The following is an 11,645-nucleotide window of genomic DNA, read 5'->3' on the forward strand; positions in this document are numbered from 1 at the left end:
GTGCAGTGGTTACCAGTGTGTGCTGCCGTCCTTCGACTGTGCAGTGCAGTGGTTACCAGTGTGTGCTGCCGTCCCGGCCCAGTGCTCTTTTATATTTCCTTAGTGCCTCTTTTTTAAAATGTCTGTTTATTTATTTGTTTATTTTTACTTTTGTGCTTACTTCATTTATCTTTCTGAGACAGGGTCTCATGTAGTGATACAAACTTGCAGCTGCTACAGCGGAGATAGCCTTCAGCTCCTGGTGTCCTGGTCCTCCTGCCCTACATCCCCTGTGCTGCGTGTGTCCTGTAGTGTATTCTGATTCTGAGTTCGCCAGCCCACTAAATGCTCATTAGATCAGAGCCCCGTGTCTGGTCGTCTCATCGCATTCAGAGATGTTCAATGTTTCCAATGCGGTTTTTGATGTTATTTGCCAAAAAGATCCTAAGTAAGGGATCTTTGTGATTCTTTGCTAAAGGAGTTGGTTACTGTAGACTTTTCTTATTATTTTCTTAAAATTTCAGTTGCAAACATTTTATTTTTGACTCATATACTAAATATTGGGCCATTGTTTGCTCTTCTGTATTTTTGCAGAGTTGAGTGGTTTTCTTTTGTAGTCTACCCTAGTCCCATACTTCTTATGTGCATTTGTAGCTTAGAAATTAAGGCTGTTGGTAGCCTTAATTAAGAATATTGCTAGCTAGTAAATAATTACAAAGATGAAAAAAAGTTTAAAAAAAGAGCTGTTGTACTTTCAGGAAGGTTATATTTTTTATTTGTGATGTATAAACAAAATGAAACAGGTCTTTGCTGTTGTTGTTTTTTCTGGGGGGAGTGTTTCGAGACAGGGTTTCTCTGTGTAGCTCTAGCTGTCCTGGAACTCACTCTGTAGACCAGGCTGGCCTCGAACTCACAGAGATCCTTCTGCCTCTGCCTCCTGAGTACTGGGATTAAAGTGTGCACCATCACTGCCTGGCTGATATACTCCTTTTTTTAATTTTAAAGATATGATGAGCATCTTAGGCAGTTTGGCTCTTACATACTACTGCATCTTCCCATATTTTTTTCAGTTTTTGCTAAAATTTTCAACATATTTCATCTCCTTACAGATAGAAAGCAGACCTATTTTAAGATAAGTGTCTGTTAGCCCGACTGTCTAGATCCCCTGTGGACCCATTTTTATTAGCTACTGTTTTCGGTAGTTCACTGTTATGTCAACTTACTGGTGTGTGTCTGTGTATTATAATTTATATTTTAAAAATTGTACAAGTAATTTGAAGTCTTTAATATATTTAGAAGAGTATGCTCTTCTACAAAGACCTTAATTCTATAATAGAATTAAATTGATGCTGTTTGTCAGGAAAAACAGAAAACTTCATTTTAGATGAATAATGCATCAATAGAAGTCCTAAATATTACATAAGACTTAAAAATTGCCTTACCGAACTGGTCACTGCAGAGCACCTGTGTAAGCTCCTGATTTGATTCCAGCACTGGAAACAAATCTCACATTTGTAATTCAGATTTGACTGAGAGCTGTTTATCTGCTAAATTTGGCCAACCAAGCCGTATATTATCAGTTAACCTTCTGTGCCTCTAGAACTGGGAAAGCAGGCACTCGGTTTCCTTCTGTAATGGGCTTTGGGAAGCCCTGGTTGAGAAATGCTTCTCCACAGCGCTGTAGGTAGCAATCGAGCGTCCCTTTAATCCAGCTCCAGGGACTGCGGTGGTCTGAAGCTGGCTGTGTCCCTGTGAGATCTGCTCTACTTTGTCAACAGCTCTACCCAGCTTTCACTCTGCCCGTCTCGAATTGGCAGGTGCCCTTGGGGAAGAGATGGCCTAGATGCTGGGGTCATATCTTTGAATTTTTGTATAGATCTTGGCCTTGTAATTTCTCGCTCTCCTGCTAGCTCTTTGATGCATTTGTACAGATTTGTTTTCAAACTGTCATTTTCAAGTTTCTTCAGCAGGAGAGTTGACCTAAATTACTGAATGTGCTATTGCTGGAAGCAGTGCACAATTTAAAAACCACACAAGAAAGGGCCATGGTTGAACTCCTGGACAAAGCCTCAGTAACATAAAATACTCTATTTAGGAAAGAAAGTAGCATATATTTTAGACTATGCACTTAAATTATATTTTTCTAAAGGAAAATGTAAAGTCAGTTTAGGTAAGGTGTGTGTGCGTGCGCGCACGCATGTGTGTCGTGTATGTATACATGTATGTGGGTGCAAATGCTTGTACACACCTTGCAGAGGCCACAGGAGGATGCCATGTGTTCTGCTCTTCCGTCCTTATCCTCCTAATTCTCTCACTGACTCTGGGCCTAGGCTGGTGGCCAGCAAGTCCAGTACTGGGGTTATAGACATGTGGCCATGGCTTTTTTCAGAACACTTCTAGGGACTTGAACTTGGTGTGGCCAGGAAGTGCTCTTCCCCATTGAGTTATCCCCCAGCACATGGGTAATTTTTTTTTTAATGTAGAGGCTAACAAACTTGAGTTCTAGCCAATTAGGATATATAGTAACCACTTAGGTTTTAGCCCTTTGCCTGATATGATCTAGTATTTTAGGTAGATTAGTAAGAAAGGTAATTATTTTTAATGCTAATACTTACGTCATCATACAGCAGTGCTGCCTCTCTGTTTCTGGCTCACCACAGGAAATGTAAACAATGATCAGGAAGCTGGTTGTCACCTACAGGGTAGTGTGTGTGTCTGTGTGTGTGTGTGTGTGTGTATGTTGGCCTCTCGGCCCTAAGAAACAACTCCAGCCTCTTCCACAGCCACACTCCAGTGCACATAAGAACCCACAGCCACACACTAGTACACATAAGAACCCACTGCCAGATCATTTCTTAAAGTTTCCCCAAAGCCAGTGAAAGAGTCAGAGACAGCCCCTGTTCCCCCTGTTCGGAGTCCCACAAGAGGACCAAGCTACACAACTGTAACACATATGCAGAAGGCCTAGGTCAGTCCCATGCAGGCGCCCTGGTTGTCAGTTCAGTCTCTGAGCCCTGATGAGCCCAGGTTAGTTGATTCTGTGGCTTTTCTTGTGGTGTCCTTGACTCCTCTGGCTCCTTTCCTGAATGGAGACAGAAGAGGGAGTTGAGAGGAAGGGGGAGGTGGAGGAGATGGACTGGGAGTGGAGGATGGGGTCAGGCTGCGGCTGGGATGTAAATTAAACAGATGAATTGCTGGGCAGTGGTGGCACATGCCTTTTGGTTGGTTGGTTTTTTAAGTTATTTATTTTCATTTTATGTATATTGGTGTTTTGCCTGCATGCATGTCTGTGTAAGGGTGTTGAATCCCCTGGAACTGGAGTTACAGACAGTTGTGAGCTGCCATGTGGGTGCTGGGACTTGAACCTGGGTCCTCTGGAAGAGGAGCCAGTGCTCTTAACCGCTGAGCCATCTCTCCAGCTCCTGGTTTTTGGTTTTTTAAGACAGAGTTTCTCAGTGTAACACTCCTTGCTGTCCTGTAACTCACTCTGTAGACCAGCCTGGCCTTGAACTCAAAGAGATCCACCTGCCTCTGCCTCTCAAGTGCTGGGATCAAAGGTGTGCACCATCACCCAGCTGGCACAGGTCTTTAATCCCAGCACTTGAGGGGTGGGGGCAGAGGTAGGCAGCTTTCTGTGGTCAGCTTGGTCTACAGAGAGTTCCAGGACAGCCACAGCTACACAAAGAAACACTGTCTTGAAAAACAGAAGAAAAAAAGGAAAAAAAAGAGTTTTCTGTGGTTCTTCTAGTTTTTAGCTCTGTAGCACTGCTCCCTGGTTTTATCTCTGTCAGGAATGGTCTCACTCCCCTTTGTGTCTGGTGATGAATCTTTTTAAGTGGAGCAGTGACAAAACAAACCATTGAACACTTTTAATTTAGTCCTAGCTGTAATAAAATCATTTAAGGCACGTCTTATGTTTGTGTTTCTGAAAATTCTTTCAAGAGTTATGAAATTGCAACTGCCCTAGGAAATCGAAGCCACAAGGTTCGGTACTCAGATACATTGGAAAGAGGATCGATTGTCTTCTCTCTGTCTGGTATGGTATATTTGCTAATTGCCTTTACTTCCTTTTAAATATGTGGATGTACATATTAATTTTTGAAATTCAGTAGCAATATAATAGCTTAATATGTTATCTTTTAGGAGAGTATACAGGCTGCATTTTGCTTTTGCTGCAAAATCACGCATATGGCCAACTGTAGGACTTGTCCCTTTGGTTAGATGGGATCTGGTAGGGGATGGAAAAGTGCTTGCTTTGGGACTGAGGCGAAAATAGAAAAGTCCCCTTCTCTCTCTCTCTCTCTCTCTCTCTCTCTCTCTATCTCTATCTCTATCTCTATCTCTCTTTATATATATGTGTGTGTGTGTGTGTATATGTATATATAATTATACATATATATATTAAAGTTAACAGAGGCCAGCAGTAGACCTTGGCCAAATTTACATACCCAAACCAATATATGATGTTTTCCCATTAGTCTTATTTGCTGGAAAAAAAAAAATCATTGGAGAACTTTATGGGAACAAATGAACGTTCTGAAATTCTAAAATTGTGGGTGAGTCATGGGCAAAGTGCAGGACTAAATTAGGCTAAGAAGGTGTGGGAATATTGAGGTGCAGCTCCATCTGTGCTTGGGAAGTGAGACGTGACAGGGGGTGGAGGAAGGGAGCCGTCTCCGTCTGTGTCCAGCCACAGTGCAGGCTGTCTAAGGCCAGCCTGGACCACACAGTAAGACCATCTCAAAATAAGAAAGAAAGAGAAGATTCTATTAGGAGGGTTACCGCTCTAGCAGAGAATTTGGATGGCAGGTGCTTTCCAAGTCATCTAGAAAGACCTTCATGCTGAAAATTACCTGGGTCCAAAATCATTCCTCTTGGCTGAATAGAAAACACTCCAGAGAGAAAGAAGTCAAATGTTCTTGGTGATTTGATGTTTTAGTTATCATATGTATGTTTAACCCTCTGACAAGCCCCACAGAGAACTACTCTCTCCATGTCCTGGAGGACAGTGAGGATCAGAGAGGTCACGTAAAGTGCACACATGCATTCAGTCACTGATCACACGCTGCTGTCTAGACTTACCTACACGTTCATGCCACAGCTAACCCGGGTTTTCCCTAAGACCACTGTGATGAATTGGCCCCATTCCGGACACCAGGTATCTGCTCACTGGGGTTGTTTCATTGACCTGATTCCTGAGCTTCTAGGAAGGTTTCCAACAAAAGTTTTGAAGATTTGCTTTAAACTACCTATCTCGTTGATTTTTAGCTTTTAAAAGTCAACACAGGATCTTTCGAGGTGCAGAAGGGTTAACACATGGAGTGCTTGCACGGTAGTGGGTGTGGGGAGGGCATGGCTTCTTCCTGGATGCCTGTCCCTTTCTGTTTATTGTGTCCTTTAGAATAGCCTTTCTACTAAGACAGTAAATGTTTCCAAAAGTACTTTAGTATGAAATATATTTTGAGACAAGTTCTAGCCAGGCAGTGGTAGTGCACGCCTTTTTACTCCCAGCACTCAGGAGGCAGAGGCAAGTGGATCTCTGTGAATTCAAGGCCAGCCTGGTCTACAGATTGAGTTCCAGGACAGGCTCCAAAGCTACATAGAGAAACCGTATCTCAAAAAACCGAGAGAGAGAGGAAGAGACAAGTTGTTATTCTATAATCCTGTCTGGTTCTGTAGTACAGGATGGTTTTGAACTCACAATTCTCCTGTTTCAGTGTTCCATATGCTGAGATTGTACATGTGCACTACCACACCTGGATTGAAGGGTTGACTTTTAAAATAGACTTAATCTTTTAATTAAAATTAGGCATCACTTTTATGTGCCCAGTGCCTTAGGTAGAAAAAAAAATTACTGGGCAGTGTTTTCCCTTTAAATACTTGAAACAGTCACTCTGCTATAAAGAGCATGGCAAAGAAAGACTCAAACCACCTTGTAATATAAAGATTATAACAACAGATTTATATGAATATGTAAATGAGTTTGGGGTCCCTGATCTTATGGAATTCACTTTATATGACCACATTATATTCACCTTTTCTAGGAGTTGCATTTTTATTGGCGGATGCTAAGGAATGTGCATCAACGGAGGAAATATTTCTAACCAAAATTGAGACGTTTATTAACATTCACCAGAATAGTTTTTTGGTTCTGTTTGCCCCACTGCATGGGCCTGAAGAATGGAATCTCATGTTTAGGATTCATCAGAGGTATGGACCAGAGCACAGCCCAGGGTTTTGTTTGTATTGTTCACACTGCTTTGTTTACTTCAGTTCTTAATGCTTGTAGGCAGTTGAGTTTTGTTTTGCTAGAAGACAAACTATAACCTGCCATTTGTAACCAAACAGGGCAGACAGCTGTTCCTTAGGTTAGGACTAGAGTTGATTTGGTGACAGACCTATTCTACAAAAGCAAGCCAAAATGAGCTCTGAATTCTGGCCACACAGCCACCTCAGATCCTGTGAGGACAATGCAGGGTGTGACTGGATGAGCGCAGTCTCTCTGTGTCCTGCTGTCAACAACAAATGTGAACCCCCCCCCCTCTTTTCAGGTTTTTGGGCAGTAACTTACGAATACTTCCTGTACACAACACAGCAAATGCTGCTGACCTCATGTGCACTATAGCTAAGGTAAGTCCCGGGGGGAGAGGTACTCATACACAAATACACGTTGGCCAGAGATTTTAAGGTTTTTGTTTTTAAATAAATTTTTGAGATAATTACTCCATTTCTTCCTCCCCTTGCTTCCTTAAAGCCCTCCCATGCACCCCAACTCTTTCAAGTTTATGGCCTTTTTCTTTAGTTGTTACATGTATGTGTTCCTAAATATATAAATACAACCTGTGCAGTCCCTTTAATGTTATTTGTATGTGTAGGATTTCAGGCTGACCACTTAGTACTAGATAACCAGTGTGGGGCTCCCCTTGAGGCTGTATCTCCTGATGTCAGCATCCCGAGCTGCCTGCAGTGCTTCGCCTAGACTTGGCTTCTCATGCTCTCTCCCCTTCCTTGTTAGCACGTCTACTGGTGTCTCTTTTATGGCGTGTTTAGACATCCATACTGATGAGACTTCATGGGTGTAGCTTCTGACATTTCTAGGAGACACAGTCTCCCAGCAAACTCCCCACTGTCTCTTTAAACTCTTTGGGACCCTTTCTGCAAGGACCCAGCCTCAGGTGCAGAAACCGTCGGCCCTTGGCTCTGCATCCTCATCAAAGAGAAGTTTCCTGGATGAGGGGCGAGGCCCAAACTTATCTGTCGCTAGGACAAATATTTAAAGTGTAGTTAGGGATTGTGCTGGTTTAGAGAAGTGGTGGTTGTGGGTTCTCCAGGTTCATGACTTCACTAGTCCCAGGGAGTTGGCTAGGTTCCTGGTAGCATGCATGACCTCCCTCTTGTTGACCAGGTCTTATGTCCCGTTAGTTCTTGGTTCTGCTAAGACATGAGTGCATGACCTCCCTCTTGTTGACCAGGTCTTACGTCCAGTTAGTTCTTGGTTCCTGCTAAGACATGCGTGCCACTACTGCACCTTATGTTGTCGTCACGCTGGTCACTGTGGTCACAGGCGGCACAGCTGGGGAGGACTGTGGGTTGCTTCCATCATTTGGAAGCTTGCATGGCATCTTCTGGGACCATGAAAGCTAGTTCCTAGAAAGCCATCAGGTCCACTCTAGCTCTGGGCCTCAGTGCCCCGTGTCTGAAGTGTGTAGAGCCTTCAGCAATAGGGACTTACCTTCCACATGTGGGGCAGCCAAGGGCAACAGCCACAGCCTGTAATGTTCGGGAGTCTCTTGGACAACCCCTCCAGCAACTCAAAAGAGGACTTCTCATGCCGAGGGGTGGGGTTTTTGTTAGATTGTTTATGGCTCTTGGAAGCATTGACAGCCCAAGTGAGAGGATCTAAAGCATGCCACCACTCCAGTAAAATGAATTTTTAAATATATGATCCTTCAGAAAGACTGTTTCGGTAACTGCTGTTACATGTTTACATCTCCCTCCAGACTACCTCCAAGCCAGCCTTAGACAGCATCTGCTATAGAATGGTGACAACCAAAGCTTACATCATAGAGCAAAGCCCTGTTTGGAGAACACTCCAAAAGATAAAACTGAGTACTGATTCAGTTAGTCCAAATTCAGAGTTTTGATTATAAGTGTTCATTTAGAAAAATATAAAAATAAACTTATTAAATTATGATGTCCAAATGTCTATTTAAGACCATTTATATTTAAAATAATATGTATACAATTAAACATGATTTTATTTTGGGAGTTTGGTTGAGCGATTCCTTTAATATTTTGGAGTGTAGTTGTGTGGGACAGTGCTACTCGGGCATATATAGGCCCTTGCTATAAACACTCGAAAAGCAAAGAGAAAATAATTGGTACAGTATGTGGACAAATAAAGCATTTTGACTATATTTTTTTGATGTTATAAAACAAATTAGTTTGTATCGAATCTTCTAAAGAAGTACTTTTTAAGAAAATTATTTTATGTGTATGGATGTTTTGCCTGCCTGTGTGTGTGTATCACATGGGTGCCTGGAAAAGCGGCCAGACTGTGCCATCCCTCCAGGCTCTGGGAGGTGAAGGCTGTGGACCACGCATCTGTATATCAGAAACTGACAAGCCCCCAACTGTATTTTTCTAGAAGTAAGTTCCTGTGTTCCTGCAAATAATTTTTTGACATTGTAAAACATACTGGAAACATCATCTTATTGATTTTTATTTATGAAGCAGAATTTTTACTTTATTCCAATGTTTTCTTCAGAGGTAGACTTTGTTTTGATTTCAATGAGTTCTTCTACTCGAGCTAGAACACTTTCAATCAAGTCAAATGTGAAAAGAGCTGAATGCAGGACCTGAATACCAAGAAGAGAGCATTACTGTGGTCATTACTAGTCTTTTTGGGAGAGGGTCTCGTGAAGGAGCCCAGACTGGCCTCCAACTGGCAATCCTCCTGTGTCAGCGGGGTTCCAGGCCCACGTCCCCACACCCAGCAGAAATCTGTGTTATTAACGTGGTTTCTAAAGCAAAGCATAGAACAGACCTCAGACTGGATGTAGCTTAAAATTTTGGGAGTTACCTTAAGTTGCATTTCAGGAGGCATAGCAGGGATTTCTTCTCCACCTACAGTCACAGAGCAGACGCCTTTGCACGTCGAGGCTGCTGCTGCAAGGGAAGAAATGACCTTTCACACGCTGCCACCTCAGCAGCCCCCGGAATCGGCTTTACTGCCAGACTTTGTTACATCTCTCTATGAACTTTGGTACATGTGTGTGTGGGGTCACAGGACAACTTGGAGGAGTTGGTTCTCTTCTTCTACCGCTTGGGCCCCAAAGATTTAACTGAGGCTTAGGGCTTGGCAGACGGCAAGCACCTATTGGGCCATCCTGTCACCTTTCAGATTTTAATAACAATTTAATTTAATAATTTACAAGCTACTTTAATCATTGATAATTTTAAATTGTGTCAGTGAGGTAACACCTTACAAAATATTTGTTACCAACAAATAAAATTAAACACTAGAATTGTGCAATGTGAGCGGATTCTTTAGGAAACAGCTTTATTGGTTAGGAATCATTTTAATTACACAAAGCTTTCATGGCCTCTCCCTTTTGCATAAATGAACATGTACTAAAGTGTGATAGCTTGGGGCTGAGAGCACTTAACACTCTAATAGCACCCACACAAAGGTTCAGAAACACCTGCTCCATTTCCAAGTGATCCACCCCCTCTTCTGACTTCCATGGGCTTATACACACGTATGATACACATAAATGCACATACACATAAAATATTTTTTAAAATATGATCATTTCAGAATTTGAATTTCAGACTTAATGGAAAATAAAAGTACATGCCACTAACCTTGGCTGTTTCGTTGGCTGTTTTTAATTTCTGCTTCATAATGTGCTTTTGACATATTAAGTCCTATATGAAGTGGCTTTAAAAAATTATTTTCAATCTTTCCAAGTTCTGTCCATAATCCAGTCTGTTCAGAAGATTAAATGAAGAAATTAGTTCCTTGGTTCAGCATCCAGAGGATGCCTTCTGTTAACGCACATGCACCGCTGGGAGAGAGCAGTGCTGGTGTCCGTCAGAAGGGCCCTCTACAACCGACACGGGCAGCACACTGCTCACCACTGCGTGAGCTGTGCCAGAGTGAACTGTGACGTCCTGCCATCTCCACACCACTTTAAGAAGGCCTCCTCACTGGACTATCAGTCAGTGTGCTTGGCCACGGGTCACATTCTAGGGATTTGTTCTATTTCCTACTCATGGAGACTTTTAAAACCGAAATAATTTGACCAAGGTAGATGGTTACTTTAGCATTATTTTGTCATATGTCCGAGAAGTTGTCATGTCAAGATCATTTACAACTGTGGCACAAAAAAAGGGGACAGTAATGAAGTTTTTTTTTTTTTTTTAAAAAAAAAGGACAGATAAATACAAGAAATTGGTGGTATAAGACTCCAGGTACTCTTTACACCAGAAAATAGAGTTTACAAAGGGAATTCAGTTATCTGTAACCATGAGAATGAGATGGAACACTTTACAGTGAGCTCATGGGAAGCTTCTGTACTCCACACGCCTTTCCCTGAAATCTCTGGAGCGTTCATGCATTGCTAGCAGGGATGTTAATCTGTCCAGTCACGACAGATATTGGTATCAAGGTTCCTCAAAAAACTACAAATAGAACATGAATCAAAGCTAGCACACGTAGTGATTCTCACACACCCAGGTTACATCCAGGCTAGGTGCCCATCAGCAGAGGACAGAAAGAATGCCGTGTGGATCAGTCACCACAGTCAAAGTGCCTTCCCAGAAGAGTGCATGAAACTGAAGTTAATCTGACGTGGAATCAGATACTCAGTCCTCATGTGCAGAGCCCAGCTTTTTTAGAGAGAGACAAGAAAACAGAAGAGGGACTACTTGAGAGGAACTAGCGGGAGAGCGGGAGGAGGCCAGAGTGTAAATGGGGTTCACAACGACAGACGTATTTTATGTGCACCTGTGAAAGTGTCATAATGAAATGCATTATTTGGCCAAATAATATATGCTAGTAAAAAGACTTTCAAAAAACCCACCTTCTGCTGGGAAATGCAGACGTCTAAAGAGAAGCTAGATAGGAATTCAGACTTAATACCTATCAGTGCATTCAACATCTATGGACTATTCCTGGGTAAACAAACAAGGGTGCATTTTCTGATGATTGCATTGCAGAGGTGCCTTTAAATCAATGTCCACTGAAGGAGAGTGCAAGAATATGTTCCCTAGCAGGGAACATATTATGTGGTATAGCCACATAAATAGAAAACTACATAAACATTTTTTTCTTGAATAAATACTGAAACCACTTTATATAGCATAACTTCATTCTGACTTAAAAATGTGGCAACCTCACCTCCCAAGGGCAGTAATTACAGGCATGAGCCATGGCATCAAGCTAAGGGCATTAATTTATTTTAATTTGTAATCCATAACATTAAAACATTAATAAAAACACCCTTCAAAGAGAATTTCTTTCACATGCTGTTTAGCATAATTCCATCTTTCCTGTAATGAACTGTACTGCTTTTGGAAGCGTGTAGGCGTAAAGACGCTATGGAGGTAAAAATATACTCTGTCTTACAGGAAAGTTACCACATCTTTTTTTTTTTTTTTTT

General features: G+C 42.0%; 2 protein-coding genes across 5 annotated transcripts in view; one reads left to right on the forward strand and one right to left on the reverse strand.

Moving 5' to 3' along the window:
* The window catches only part of LG1H1orf146 (linkage group 1 C1orf146 homolog), an 8,847-nt gene extending 658 nt beyond the window's left edge, over positions 1-8,189 (forward strand). The window contains exons 2-5 of the mRNA XM_013350915.2: positions 3,922-4,015; positions 6,024-6,189; positions 6,531-6,609; positions 7,980-8,189. Coding sequence (XP_013206369.1) covers positions 3,922-4,015; positions 6,024-6,189; positions 6,531-6,609; positions 7,980-8,123 — 483 coding nt within the window. The 3' untranslated portion in view covers positions 8,124-8,189. The remainder of the gene's footprint in view (positions 1-3,921; positions 4,016-6,023; positions 6,190-6,530; positions 6,610-7,979) is intronic.
* Glmn (glomulin, FKBP associated protein) overlaps positions 8,184-11,645 on the reverse strand; it is a 31,385-nt gene continuing 27,923 nt past the window's right edge. For all 4 annotated transcript variants that reach the window (XM_013350933.2, XM_013350934.2, XM_026785168.1 and 1 more), the window contains 3 exons: positions 9,847-9,970; positions 9,062-9,147; positions 8,184-8,837 (listed from right to left, as the gene is read on the reverse strand). In XM_013350933.2, coding sequence (XP_013206387.1) covers positions 8,721-8,837; positions 9,062-9,147; positions 9,847-9,970 — 327 coding nt within the window. In that variant the 3' untranslated portion in view covers positions 8,184-8,720. The remainder of the gene's footprint in view (positions 8,838-9,061; positions 9,148-9,846; positions 9,971-11,645) is intronic.

This window comes from Microtus ochrogaster, linkage group LG1 (assembly GCF_000317375.1).
Source record: "Microtus ochrogaster isolate Prairie Vole_2 linkage group LG1, MicOch1.0, whole genome shotgun sequence".
NCBI lineage: Eukaryota > Metazoa > Chordata > Mammalia > Rodentia > Cricetidae > Microtus > Microtus ochrogaster.